At 40.2% G+C, this 15,149-nt stretch overlaps 2 protein-coding genes across 3 annotated transcripts; one reads left to right on the top strand and one right to left on the bottom strand.

The window, feature by feature from the left end:
• Positions 1 to 1,662: 1,662 nt before the first annotated feature.
• Positions 1,663 to 7,288, bottom strand: LOC137189491 (paired box protein Pax-5-like). The gene is made up of 7 exons (XM_067599393.1): positions 4,964 to 7,288; positions 4,679 to 4,844; positions 4,068 to 4,265; positions 3,952 to 3,992; positions 3,771 to 3,875; positions 1,926 to 2,069; positions 1,663 to 1,829 (listed from the first exon to the last, which is right to left on the bottom strand). The coding sequence occupies exons 1-7, from the start codon at positions 5,004 to 5,006 to the stop codon at positions 1,807 to 1,809; spliced, it is 720 nt and encodes a 239-aa protein (XP_067455494.1). The 5' UTR covers positions 5,007 to 7,288; the 3' UTR covers positions 1,663 to 1,806.
• Positions 7,289 to 8,081: 793 nt separating this feature from the next.
• LOC137189493 (zinc finger CCHC domain-containing protein 7-like) lies at positions 8,082 to 14,808 on the top strand. Of its 2 annotated transcripts, XM_067599396.1 has the most exons (9): positions 8,082 to 8,264; positions 8,587 to 8,982; positions 10,416 to 10,468; positions 10,644 to 10,754; positions 11,700 to 11,870; positions 12,119 to 12,154; positions 12,409 to 12,513; positions 12,932 to 13,049; positions 14,272 to 14,808. In XM_067599396.1, the coding sequence occupies exons 2-9, from the start codon at positions 8,601 to 8,603 to the stop codon at positions 14,769 to 14,771; spliced, it is 1,476 nt and encodes a 491-aa protein (XP_067455497.1). In that variant the 5' UTR covers positions 8,082 to 8,264; positions 8,587 to 8,600; the 3' UTR covers positions 14,772 to 14,808. The 2 variants fall into 2 exon arrangements, with proteins under 2 accessions (XP_067455497.1, XP_067455496.1); XM_067599395.1 differs by having other exon boundaries at positions 8,083 to 8,982.
• The last annotated feature ends 341 nt before the right edge of the window (positions 14,809 to 15,149 follow it).

Here is a 15,149-nt window from a genome sequence, read left to right on the forward strand (position 1 = left end):
TGTACACATGTTAAATAAACACACACCTTCTTCCTGTCACATCCTGTCTCAAAAAGATGCAGAAAAACTAGTCCATGCATTTGTTACCTCTAGGCTGGATTATTGCAGTTCATTATTATCAAGCTGCCCTAACAAGTCTCTAAAGACTCTCCAGCTGGTCCAGAATGCAGCTGCACGTGTTCTGACAAAAACTAGAAAAAGAGATCATATTTCTCCCATTTTAGCTTCTCCGCACTGCCTTCCTGTAAAATCCAGAATACAATTTAAAGTCCTTCTCCTCACCTACAAAGCTCTTAATGGTCAGACACCATCATATCTTAAAGAGCTCATAGTACCCTTTTACCCCACTAGAACACTGTACTCCCAGTGTGCAGGTTTACTTGTGGTTCTTACAGTCTCCAAAAGTGAAATGGGAGACAGAGCCTTCAGTTATCAGGCTCCTCTCCTGTGGAACCATCTTCCAGTTTAGGTCTGGGGGGCAGACACCCTCTATATGTTTAAGAGTAGGCTTAAAACTTTCCTTTTTGATAAAGCTTATAGTTAGGGCCGGCCCAGGCTTGCTTTGGACCAGCCCCTAGTTAAGCTATGAAGGCCTTGACTGCCAGGGGGACTTCCCATGATGCACTGAGCTCCTCTCTCCTCCTCCCCTTTCACATCTGTACGCAAAAATCTGGCTGGTCTTTGTGCTTTCTCATCTCACAGGTTCCTATGGATCATGATCGTGGACCACCTGGTTATGGACTGAGAGCTTCCGTGGGTTGTGGTCGCGGGGACACTGTGCTGCCGTGGTCGTAGTCATATTTCTATTATTATTATAGTTGTTATTGTTATTATTGTTGTTGTTGTGCTTCTCTATCTCTGCCCCCTCTCCCCCTCCCTCCCTCTTTCTCTCTCAACCCAACCGGTCAAAGCAGATGGCCGCCCACCTAGAGCCCGGTTCTGCTTGAGGTTACTTCCTGCTTAAAGGGGAGTTTTTCCTTGCCACTGTCAACAACTGCTTGCTCATAGGGGAATGTTGGGTCTCTGTAACATAAAGAGTACGGTCTAGACCTGCTCTATGTGAAAAGTGCCCTGAGATAACTTCTGTTGTGATTTGGTGCTCTATAAATAAAATCGACTTGACCTTCTTCTATAGTTTGCACTCGGATGTCAGCTTTTGGCAAAGTGTCCAATTTCTATGACACAATATTCCCAACCCGTTTTAGAAATACAACATGTGTGCTTATACATGTTGGCGTGTGCATATGCCTGTAGGTAAACTTTAAAAACATTTGCCACCATGTGTCTGTTCTCTACATGCAAACTGTAGACTGATGCCCACTGCTGGCCACAGATTTTCCTTCTCAGCGGTGTTCTTTGACCCTGCTGGTCCCTCTGGCAGCTCCCATCCTCTCCTTTAATCCCTCATCCTGGAGGGGAGGCCAGGGAGATGCACACTAAGGAGAGAAAAACAGTCACTGTTCTCCATCACAGGGCCCCTAATGATGCTTCTCTTCAACCACTGACTGAGGAGAAAATGGCCACAGGGGTGACAGGGACAGAGGATAATATGGCGGACTGATGAAGCTCTATTAAGCCTCTGAGACAACAGCATGTGTATATTCTTTGACATCAATTTATGTAAATAAAACATGAAAAACAAGTGACATGTAATTTCCATTTTATTTGAACATTCTTGTAATTGTGATATATTGTAGGTTTCTATCTTGATGTCAGTTGTGTTGTAATAAATGTAATTTCAGTCAATCCGTTTTTTGGCACCAAGAAGATGATATTTTTTCCAGCTGAGGTCTTTTGCAGCCTCGTTCAGCTGTAATGACATGAAGACCCTAAACAAGAGCACAGATGAGAGAAAACCCTTTGAGAAACACATCAAAGCTGAACTCTTATTAGAGATAAGTGATCATATTTTGATGCAGACTGACCTAACAGGTCTGGATTTTGATTAGCTGGCAGGCCGGGGTAAAAGGTCAGGCTGGAGATAGAAGTCAGACAGGGGTCAGACCGCCCCCAGGCGTCATTACAGGAACATGGCTGCTGGTGGTAGACGTTGCAGGAGACGTCCCCGTCTGGAAAACAAAACATCTTCTGTACAAGTTTGCTTTTATTTCAGATATAAAGTGCCCCTTTCTACCTCTATCCTCCCACTGCTATATTCACTTGTTCTAATTAGTAGAATGACAAAATACATACATGTGCACACACGTGTCCCAGGTGTAACTGTGTGTATTTATCTCTGTGATCTCCTATTCTAATGGTTTCAGTGATTGAGGATTGGAGGTGAAAGCAGGCCTGTAATGAGAGGCCGAGGTGAAGGGGAGGAAGGGAGGAGGAGACAACCTGCTGACTGAGAGGACAGAAGCCTGGGGCTGTGAGGTGGATTTCCTGCTGTGGAGGCTGTTTCGGTCAGACTAATACTAACACAGAGCCAGCAGCTCTACACATCAGTCTGCTGTACCACAGAGGATCCAGTGTAATCTTTGTGTCTGCTCTGCAAAACATCCATCTTCAAAACAATGTTTTACCTGTGGAATCTTACATTTTGTTTTTGAAACACAGGAATAGAAGGTGTCAATTTCTCTTGTTGCAATGAAAAACAACTTTTTTTAAATATGAATATCATTTTCTTGATATAAGTGGGGCGATTTGTCTTCTGCTTTACTTTCGGATATTAATTCCGAGAAAACTGCAAAAAGCAAGGACACAGAAAAACATGAGGATCAGTGACATCACCCTTAGATTGTCTGAAGTAAAGAAAACAAGAAATTGGAAGATTTTATAACCGAGTGTGAAACTGAATTACTTTTTGAAATCAAGGAACAAACAGCACAACTAATCTGTGAAGTGTCTTTAAGTACATTTCCATTAGTCATTAGATGCTTGTTCCAAGAACCTTGTGTCCCAGTTTGATACAACATTACAAATTCAATTCACTGATTTGATGCACCCACACAGAACAAGTGAATACTCAAAGTGGTCAGTATGCAGACCAAATGTGTTTTTTGATTGGGATATTGAAAGACATAATTGTTTCATTATACAGGAAACAATTAAACCAAATTGTGGATGATGTAGAGACAGCTTGAAAAATAAATAAATGAATAAATAAAAAACATTCTGATTTTTCTTGGTTAAGTTTCCACATTGAATACTGGTAATAGCAGTGTGAGTGACATCTGCCAGTATTTGTCTGCATCTTTTTATATTACTACAACAATTTCTTGATTCCTGTATAACAGTATACTGTTGTTGGGACTGTTATTTATACTACAACTACTACTGCCACTACTACTACTAATATATTTTATTTAGGTTCTAGAGTGCTTTTGAAGGTACTGAAAGACACTTTATACAGAAGAAGAGACAAGAAATCTATATATAAAACCCACTAAACGCAAGATAACACACTAAATTGATCATCATTCAGCTTCATCCAAACCTCAAAATCCACAAAAGGTTGAGGTCAGATTATTAATTTTACATCTGTACTGTATCTTGCACTGTAAGAAGATATAGATGATTTTGGATGTCAGTGTGAATGTCAGGTGTCACAGTCCACCGTGGTGGATGTTGCTTGCTCAGACTCCACACCTCTGTGCCAAAATGTCTTCTCACTACTTACTTTGGGCTTCAGAAACCTATGGGTGATATTACTGATCCTACATTCATGTATTTTCTACAGTCTGTTGTTGAGATGGAAAGCTGTATGTAGTGATTCTTTCATAGGCTCACACACACTCACACACATGCACGCTTTGAAACTATTTTACCTTCCTTATGTTTGCAGCATTTTCTGATTCCCAGGATTCCACTGATGGAATAGGTGGACTCAGAAGAACAGGCTGTTCCCATGGCAACAGATGATGCCGATGACACTGCAAAGATCAGAAGGCGGTGTCATGAAACACTGGAGAGTGAGACACTGAGAGATCAACAGAGAGAAAGACTTACCAATTTCACAAGACTCTGACCGGACGTTGCTTCTAATGATCCTGCGAAAACAGACGAGTCACTAAACTTTCTTTTTAAGTTAAAACACACTCACACAACATAATGACACATGTTACCTGTTGATAGAGCTGATGCTGGGCACGCTGTTGTCGCCACACACTCGCTCCAGCAGGAGTCTGTCCCGTATCTCCCAGGCGAACATGGTGGGGTTTGTGTGCTTCAGGTGCAGTATCATTTGCACCACCCTGGGTGTAGCCACTTTAGGCTTAGAGCCTCCAATTGCCCCAGGTGTGATGCTCCCCGTCTCATTGTACCTGAGTAAACAATGTTAATATCTATCAGGAGATGTTGATGTTTTACCTGCGAGAAGGGGGTTTGATGAATATGGATGCTGATGCTCATGGTAAAAAAAAAACAAAACAAAGAGCAACACATCATATTTCCTGTGATCAGATAAATCTAAATATTCTCAACCGAAAAGACTTTCTGTCCATATTTGACATGAAAGTGGATATTTTTTTATATTCATATACTCTACATTTCCACAGTATATAGGTCTATGTGTGAGTCTGGTTTTCTTTTGTGTACATATGCAGGCTACAACAGGCTTTTGTTGTTTGAATGTGTAGTAACATCAAACCTATACATTATCTTCTTAATTACAAATAGGCTAATTCCATCACTTTCAATATGAATTAAAGTATTTAAATGACTGAAGTCTCTTTACCTGGCAAGTATTTTGCTGACACAGCCGTGACTGACGCGCAGGCGGCGAGAGATCTCACAGGGACGCACGCCCCGTTGCGCGAGTTCCACGATGCGCTGTCTCACCGCGTGCGGTAACGGACGCCCGTTAATGAAGACTCCGCCGAGCTGGTTCACCCCGCCGTGCCCTGAGCACCGGAGCGGATCAAAGAAACATCACTACACACAAACTTTCAAGCCAATTAACAGTTAATAAGCGCCACTACGCGTACGGCGGTGACACCTGAGATACATCACTGTTACTTACTGTGCGTAACGGTGAGCGGCACCTGTCCAAAGTGTATTTCCATGTTAAAAAAAAGTCTTTCAGGCTACTTACAGTCTAGTTTGGTACGAAGACGCAACATTTCTTACGCATTCAAACAGAAAAGTAAAACAAAAAGTTTTATGAGAGCACCGTGAAGAGCCTCTGCTGTTGTTTTGGTGAGGAGTGTCAGGACGCGCTGTCTCTCTGCTGCTTTCAGCACCTGAGCGCCGGACAGCGACAGGAGCCTTTGATTGGACGCACGCGCACTGTGCACACACGCGCTGAGTTACCTTCTTGCTTTTAGTGGTAAAGAAGCCAGTATTTTAGAAATACAGAAGTCATGAGTCAAAGTCCCCCTGACCACCCACAAGTCTCTAAAATGATACATTATTTGGATTCATAATTAATTTTTTAATTAGGTTATAGTTTTCCCAACATGAAGGTCTAAATATTGTTTCAATGTCTTCTCCCCACTATCAGGAATAACATTCTGGTGGAGAAATAAGCTACTGAATCGTTTAATTTTGTGTTTGCCAAAAAAGTCTGTCAAGTCGAAATAGAAATGCTGGAATAGCAACTCATATAATTTACCCACCATGTATACGCAGTGGTGGAAGAAGTATTCAGATCATTTACTTAACTAAAAGTACCAATACAGCAATGTGAAAATACTCCATTACAAGTAAAAGTCCTGTATGAAAAATACTTCCTAAGTTTAAGTACAAAAGTATTAGCAGCAAAAAAGACAGTAAGTGAAAATATTGCAGTAAAAGTAGTGGTTTGGTCCCGCTGAGTGATATGTTATTATATATGACATCATTAGATTATTAATACTGAAGCATCAGTGTGTAAGCAGCATGTTACTGTTGTAGCTGCTGTAGGTGGAGCTAGTTTGAACTATTTTATATACAGTTAGCTAGTTCAGTCCAGTGGTTCCCAACCTAGGGGTCAGGCCCCTCCAAAGGGTCACCAGATAAATCTGAGGGGTCATGAGATGATTAATGGGAGAAGAAAGAAGAAAAAACAAAGTTCTGATACACAAATCTGTTTTCAGTTTTTAGACTTTTTCTATAAACTTTAATTTTTCGTGAAATATTGGATCATTTGAACATTTACTGAAATGAAACCATGAGAGAAGTTTAGAGGGAAAAATCAATATCTGGTGGAGCTGTTAACAACTCATAGACATCTGAAATGTGACCCCAACTACACACTGCTTTTTGTAAGACGCCACGAGCCAAAAAGGTTGGAAACTACTGGTTTAATCTTCAACAATGTGTTGTATTTTAAAAGCTTGTTATATTATCCATTGTGTCAAATCTTCATCTGAAAAGTAACTAAAGCTGTTAAATCAATGTAGTGGAGTAGTAAGTACAATATTAACCTCTGAAATGTAGTGGAGTGGAAGTATAAAGTAGCATTGAATAGAAATATTCAAGTAAAGTACAAGTACCTCAAAACTGTACTTAAGAACAGTACTTGAATAAATGTACTTAGTTACTTTCCACCACTGTATCTACATATTTAATTGTAGAAAGTAAACTCCTCTAATGTTGCTTAACCCACAATTCCCAGAACAAATACAGAGGACATGACTTGATCCAGTGATTTTTTAAACTTAAAAAATCACTTCATGAATCTTCATACTGTCAGATTCAAAATTCAAGACTTTCTAAAACAAGGAGTGTGAGATATAATTCCAGTTGTTCCCACAAAGTGCAGTTTCAGATTTTATAGATAGTAATGTCAGTATTTTGAAATAAGTAGACAAGCATTATTAAAATGACAACTGATTAAAACAAACTGGTTTGTATGAGTGGAAGCCCTGAAATGGCCAAAGAAATCCTTTTAATTATGACATTTAGAGCTGCAATGCTTAGTCGATTAATCAATTAATCTTCTGCCAATTGACTAATGATCAGGAAATTAATCTGCAACTATTTTGATAATTGACCAAATGACCGGGCCACTTTCAATTTAAGGGCTTTTGGGGATGGAACTAGCAGGCAAACTCTGTTTAAGGGAAAAGTTAAGATAAACATAAATACTGATATTCAGCGTCTGATTCTCTGTTTTTTCCACCACTTACACTTATGAAAAAGTGTTTGACATCATAGCAAAAGCCTTAATGCTGTTTAAACCTCCTTTCAGATTTGTGAAATCTTTATTTTCCTTATGAAAACAGAAAAAAAGGGTGATTTCACTGCTCTCCATCCAGACCACATCAGACTAGGGCTGAACGGTTCTGAAAAAACAATGTTGAAAACAAAATTGAAAAAATATCTAATTGTGATTATTTTGACTGATATTGCAATCGCAATATGATTTGCGATATTAGAGTGAATGATATTTTTTTACATTTTCATTATTGTCATTTTCATTGAAAAACATAAAAATGATGTGATTTTTGTGGTGATCTGTACCAAATAAAGTCTGTATAATATCATGTGTAGGGCAGGATGTCTCTGCAGCACCACAGTATTTAATTTGAAAAAGTATTTTGACACACATTTCTCCTTTAACAAACCTCCTGCGATTTGAAAATTGCAGTAGGACATATTGCGATTTTGATAAAATTTCGATTAATTGTTCAGTCCTACATCAGACCAGGTCCAGATAAAAAAACAAATCTGGAATAGATCAACAAGGAGACTCCAGAGACTCATTAATACATAGTTTCAGATTTGTGAAACCTTTGTTCTATTTGTGAAAACTGAAAAAAGGGCGATTTCACTGCTTTCCCCTCCATCCAGACCTCATCAGACCATGTCCAGATCAAAAACCACAATACTTAGACTTGTCAAATCTGGACTAGATTAACAAGGAGACTCCAAAGACTCATTAAAAACATAGTTTCAGATTTGTGAAACTTTTATTCTATTCGTGAAAACTGAAAAAGGGGCGATTTCAATGATATTTCTCCATCCCGATCCAGATCAAAAACCACTATATTAGACTTTTAAACATTTTCTTTCTCCTTGTTAATTTACTTAAGATTTAAGTAAGTATAATATAGGATTTAAACAGCGTTAAGGCTTTTGCTACGATGTCTAACACTCTTTCATTAGTGTAAGTGGTGCAAAAACAAAGAAACAGCCGCTAAATATCATTATTTATGTTTTCCTGTAACTTTCTCTTTAACCCGAATCGGAAGTTGACTTGAGCGTCGTGGTTCAGTTTTGGTTGTCCAACATTTTATTCAAACATGTAAACACGCGTGGAAGTAAATAACAGCCCTGGAGGGAATATTTTATATGGTGTATTGTGTGAAATTACAGCCGAGATATACTGGGCTAAAACGGTAAGCAACAGAAAATGTCCACAGACTTTATCTTAGTTGTGTTTGCTAATTTGACAAGGCTACTACGGAGCTAGTTAGCATTAGCATAGCACCGGTTAGCCTAATGTTAACCCACGTGTCGAGATATGAAGACGTTTCCCAACCACCTCATGCATTATATGTACGAAAGAAATCCTGCATCCAGCCAGACACTTTTAAATCGGCCACAATGCTAATTATTAAGAAAAAACTTGTGGTAAATGAGCAACATTAGCCGCCGCTGTTTGCTAGCAGTGCCGTGAGTGCTCGTTGGGTGGCGCTGTTCAGCTGCAGTTTTTGCCAGGTAAAGGTTGTATTATGGACTTCACGAAAGAAAACGAAGATGATGATGGTGAAGAAGCCGGTGGCGAGGATGAGCGCTTCTTTATTGAGGGCTCCAGCTGTTCAGAAAGTGAAGAAAAGATCAAGTTTAGTCACCAGAAGCAGCACAGCAGCTGTAAACAAGCCACTGAGCGGAGCAGGGGAAGCTCTCCCCCGCTCCTCCTGGCCTTCTCCGTCACAACTGGACGGCTGCTGCAGGACAGCAGCCCCAGCTCCGACTTACAGGAAGAGGAGGACAGTGACCAGCACATCGAGGACTGGATGATCCTGGGAGGAGGAGAGCAGGAGGGAGACTCAAGCATCCAGCTCAATCTGAGCTACTGGAGCAGCATCTCTGGCGATGACTCTGGAGATGAAGGTGAGAGCTTTTGGGTGCCTCAATCTGTCCTACTAACTCAAAAGTCTCTCTGCTAGTGCAAGAAAATAGTATTGATAGAGGTCTATGTTGTGGGATCCAAAAGTATCTCACTGAAGTACAAGCAGCATCTCAATTTGCCACGTAAGGTAGTAAGAAAAATAACAAAACAAGAATCAAATAGGAAACCATTTAGTCCCAAAGTAACGTGTTTGGGCTCAGCCACTGTATACTAGTGTTACAGTATACAGGCTACAGCATCTACCAACCACTTGCATATTTTACCAGCACTTGACTGGTGGCTGGTGCTAATTTTGAGCCCTGTGAACATAACACGTCTGGAGGGGGTCTTAAATAGAAATGTGATCAAACAAGGTGCTCTTGCCACTCTGCAAAGTCATTTCCTTATTTTCTTTTTAATTTCTCTAAAACACACATTTGGTCAATCATCGATTGTTCACATAACATCCATGAGAAAGTGAATGGCTACAGTTTACAGCTGATAGCCAGTGGCATGGAGCAATACAAAGGGTAAAACTAGTAAGAAAAAAATATTTGTTAAATGAAAAGGCCTCAGAAATGCCTGCACTTTTATTTACAACAGTTTTGTTCGAATCTCGTGCAATATATTGTGATTTTAGCTGAAATTGTGTGAAAACACTTCTCAGTTGTCCCTTAGTTTTCTGTCCTATTATCATTAGTATCTACATGTATATTTTCACTTAAAGATTCAAGGTGATACAAGACAAAACTGTTGCTATTAAGGGACTCTGAGCTGGAAAAAAGTTTTTATTGAAAACTCTGTACAACTATTTTTTGTTCTCTCCTGAAAAATTGGTCCTATACGACATAAATAACTCCATGAATAGTGATACTTTATAGACTGTGGACTTTTCAGCTCAGAGTTACTCTAGTCAGGAGATATAGACAAAAAAAAGATAGATCCTGATAGAAGATCATTTCTGTGGATACATTCATGCAAAAACAGTACAGAGAGATTTCTGTAAATCTGTGGAGTTGCAGTTTATTTTTAAATATATAGGGAAGGTTTGCTGAGCATGTACTCTGGGTTTCACCTTCACATTAATGAAGATACTCGCATTCACACCAAGAAGCTGCCCTACACAACCACTTCATCTTGTCTTGCCAGCCAACAACTCCACTGGAGCGGAGGGAGTTGAAGTATTTCCTTACATCTCAGTGATAGTTTTTATAGGAAGGTCAAGTGTGTTTCATCAATTTTTAAAGCCCCGAGAGCTACAGATTTTTACAAGACAGAATACCTGAGAAAGACTTCGTTTATTAGGCTTGTGAAAACTCCTGTTTTTGTAAGGGTTCAAGAAATATCTCTGCCTGAGAGCCATACAGTTAGATTTGTCATGGTGGAACAAATTTATGACTTCATAACTTTTTTTTGGTCATTCTCTCCATCATAGATCAGAATAAAAAATCAGTTGAAGATACCTGGGCTGTATCGGAGAAAGACAAGGTAACTTTTAATATCAACCAATGTTCAGGAATACAAAAGGGAAGCAAATTTATTATAAAATATGTGTGTTCTTTGTCTTTTTTTCATCCTGTAATTTCATTTTCCTGCAGTCTAATATTGCAGTGTGGAATTTCAAATATTGCCTTTCATGTCTTTATCCACTTATATTATCTAGTGTTTTGCTGATCAGTCTCTGCTCAGCCGCTACTTCGTGCGCGGCCGTTCCCTGATGTGTCACATCTGCAACAGGACGGGACACCAGGCCAAAAGCTGCTACATCCACAAGGTAAAGTAACACACACACACATACATAAACTTGACATACTTACAGATCCAGATTTCATGGTCTTGTAGGAAAAACTAATTCCACTTCCTGGTGTCCCAATGGTCTAAAATGCTCACGGTGTAAATGTGACAACCCTGGTGTGAGTTCAACTGACATCACACCCCCCCCCCCCCCCCCCAATGTTTCAAGCTACTCTAAACTTTAAACTATCCAGTTATGGCAAAATGTTAAAACTATCTTTTATGTTGATTGAAATATTGAGGATATTGCTGTGAAATACATGTCACTACATGTTTCTGTTTGATTGATCGCTGCTCTAATTTACTAGCTTATTCAGTCTTTAAAAGTCCCTCTCCACTGTTTTGATTCTTGTTCCTTTAGTTGGATGTTTGAGCTTCACTGTGCAGAATGATGCATGTGCAGAGTTTGACACTAGAAGGCTTTTTTCACAATTATCTACTGAAGGGGGAAAGTTTCTCTGTGCTCATGTTAAATCTGAGTTTAAGGTGTGTCCCTATGAGCATGGTTTGTGACATCACAAATTGTTGGAATTCAATTGTTTGATGTGGAAACTTGAAACCTACAGTGTACAAACACTGAGAGTGGACGTTTTCAGACAATTAAGAGACATCTTGTGTCCAATAGTTAAACCTTCAAAAAGAAAAATATTTGCGTATTCATAAATTCTGGAATTTTTAATGAGGGAGAAAGAGAAGATGTAATTTTAAGAATTTTAACAAGATAATTGAACTTTATTTTGTGGAAAAAACATAATTAGACACAATGTTTCTGTCTTTTACAGGCTGCCATAAGCTGCACTAGAGATATCAGTGTTGTTGTAATCTTAAGGCCACCTGTAGATTTTTTTTTTTGTTAATGAAAAGATAATAACATCCATCTTAACACCCTTGTAAGAAAATCAATTTTTCGTCTCTGTGTCTGCAGAAATGTCCCACCTGTATCCTTTGTGGGATCCAGGGCCACATCCAGAGGGACTGTCCGTGCCGCCCCTGCCCCAGCTGTGGACTGCCCTCACATGGCCTCAGGCCCTGTGAAAATCCCCCAACATGGAACCAACACTGCCAGCGCTGTGGGGTGACAGGACACCTCTCTGATGTGAGTTTGTCCGTTAGCCCCCTAGGCCTGGCCCCTGTGAGTGTTTGTGTTGGAGTGTGTGTCGTCACGTTGAAGCAGTTGTCAGTTGTGTGTTGACAGATTCTTTAGCCTCAGGCGTGTGTGGGCCGCATGTATGAAGTGTTGTTTGAACTTGGCAAACAGTTCCTCATCTTCAGTGCAGTTACACAATGCTTTTTTTTCCCCGTATTCTTGCTCAGAAGACTAATTTTCTCCTCTGTTTTCCGCAGGCCTGCCCTGATATATGGAGACAGTATCACATGACAGTGAGTTGAAGCTTTTAGTTTAGTACACTTTCTCATCTCGCTGTCTTTAATAAGCAAAATGTCACTGATTTTGTTTTTTAATGATTTTGCTCTGGATCAAGGAATTAAAATCATCCAAACAGGTGTTAATCAGGTGTTTTTTATTAACTTGGTGAAACTGTGATCCTGAAAACATGGGCGTGTATTGATAAAACCTCCAAGAAATCAACTTTTTCCACATTTAAAAATGTTCCCTTGTTTGACTTTGTTTCCAGATCCGGTTAGAGATTCCCCCCGGGCCATGGAAAGTCCACTCCCTCAAACATAAGAAACGCCCTGTTCATTGTTACAACTGCTCTAGGAGGGGACATTATGGCTATGTAAGTGGCCAATGAAAGGAATCCTTTACTGTCAGTCTTACTTTTACCATCTCTCTTTTTCCACTTGACTGATCTTCATCTGCCTACACTCACTTTCTAAGACTTAATAGTTCTTCTGTGTCTCTTTCTTTTTTCTGTAACACTGTCTTACTCCTCTATATACCTCTGTCCAACATGCTCTCCCCCTCTCTCTCTCTGCATCTCCTTTTGGGTCAGACTTCTCTGTACCTGCCCCGCTTTGATAATCTTGCTCCCTCACTTTTTCAATACATCTACAGTATTCTCTCTTCTCTCCCCCATCACTTTATCTCTGATTATTTCTCTGCAACAGCACCGTTCTCTAATATCGTGCATCCATCCCTCACTTACCTCTCTTTGTTTGGTCGTCTCCGTTCTTCTGTGCCTGTGTCGGTATCAGGAGTGCACTAAAAGGAGGATGGTCAGTGGTTCGTCTCCCTCCCTGCCTTATGTTTGCCACTACGACACCATGGAAGACATCCTCCAACGTCGCACCAGGATGCTGAGGAGAGCTAAAGGTAATACTGCACAAACACGTGCACACACACACACACACACACACACACACACACACACACAAATAGCAAATTAAGTCGTCAGCACTTGCAAATAAGTATGTAACACTTTTAATAATGCACAGCAGCAGAAGGAAACGGACGTGTTCCAGCCCTAGGCTTTCCTCAGCGTTTCGGAGACATATGTGGGTGTGACCCCTATTAAACAGCAGCCAGGGAACTGCTGGTCATTAACAACCAGCTGATACGAATCATCAAAAAACATCTTCAAAAGGCAAATACTAGAAAGAAAAATAGTAGTAAGAAAAATTAAGTCATAAGAAGAAATATCTCATTCTGTTATTGCAACAACCAGATAAGTGACCAAATAATTTACACACTAAGAATAAGAAAATGCATGTATATACATATGTAAACTCATCATGTCTAGAACCTCCATAGAAAATACAAATGCATATATAATACCCATCTGTATTCATAAAAAAACAAGACAAAAACAATTAATCATTTAAGCTGCCAGGATACCTAGTCTGTAAGTAGTGGATCCATTAGGCCTCTCTTTGGAGAAGTTTCCTCTCTTCATCTTCTCCCCTCATCAGTCGCCTAACAGCCTTAATACCCGTGAACAGTAGCCTACAAACTCCATAGCCAGCAGAATTAAAGTGTCTGGCTACAGGAGACCTCTCATCCATATTTTTGATGCTACTCTTATGCTCAGAGATCCTAATTCTCAATTCCCCTTTCTGTCTTGCCCACATAACAAAACTCACAAAGACATTTCAATAGGTAGACTACATGTGACTTTCATTTTTCTGCCTGTGTGAGGATGTAAAAAATTCAATGCAATTCAACCACCAACAGTTTGGTCAGAGATTCTGGTGTGTTATGCTAGTAGAAGCTAATGTAGCTCTGAGCCGTTAGCTTTTAAGCAGAGATTAGGAGTGGGCTACCGAGGTCTGGTAACCTCACTTGATCTTTCTAACTCCACAGCCTAGATCGTTTTCATTTGCAGACTTGTAGTCTTTAGCTGCAACTCATGCTGACTCAAGTGAGATCAAGAGATATCCCTTGAGACAATTTATCAGACTTTGCGCAGCTCCCTCTAGAACCACATTCAGGCTTTATACATCTTTTTTCACATGCAGTAATATTCTCCAGCACCCATCATTTTAAAGAGTTTCCCTTTTAATATAACAACAAATCCTGTTGTCAATGTTATTTTCAGAGCTTGTGAGTGCTGGATCCCTGTTGCTCTCAGAGCAGCAGCATTTGTCCGAACCAACAGGGGAGAGCGGCGAGGAGAATCAGCCGGTACAGGGGAGGAGCAAAAGGAACCAGGAGGCACGGAGCCATGGCGGCAGGAGAAAGACTTGGCCTGAAAGGCGCAGAGAGAGACAGGAGGTGAAGAGGCTGAGGAGGGAGGCTCAGGCCAGACGTGAAGGAGGACTACTGGTGAGGTCCCGGGGTCACTCTGATGATGAAGCCTGCACTGCAGATCCCCTAAGGTCCCCCCTCCACGGTCATGGACAGTCCACACCCCCTCCACAGAAGAAGAAGAGGAAGGATGAGGCAGGTGGCAGAAGGAGCAGGAAGAGCAGAGAGGCAGAGAGGTGGAAGAAGAGAGGAGGGATGAAACGTGGGGATTTATATCCCTATGTTGACCTCGACAGCGGTAGTAAAAACCTTCTTTCCCCAAAGCAGAGGGTACGCCACCGAAGAAGATAAAGTAATTTTTTTCTTTTGTTGTAACTAATAACAAAAACTAAAAAACAAAAAAGATTTTGTGTTTTGTTTTCTTTTGAGTAATTCATTTATTTAATGTCAATACAAAGACCTGTAGAATAGGAGGATATACAGTTGAAGGATGCTAATTTTTAGTGTAACTGTATGAATGTATTTTAGTACTTTAACCTTGGTTTGTGTGTGCATCTACTACTATGAAACTGGCGGGGCCAAATTTTAAGCATGTACAGTTTTCAGCATATTTTGGAATATGTTTTTACACACTGTGCCTGTTTTATTTGACTCATATGTATCGTGTGTTTTGGGGCTGGTTTGTTATCTTCCTAAATATAAAGATATTTTTACGGTGCTGTAGCCTTT

Source organism: Thunnus thynnus, chromosome 9, assembly GCF_963924715.1.
Source record: "Thunnus thynnus chromosome 9, fThuThy2.1, whole genome shotgun sequence".
NCBI classification, from domain to species: Eukaryota; Metazoa; Chordata; class Actinopteri; order Scombriformes; family Scombridae; genus Thunnus; species Thunnus thynnus.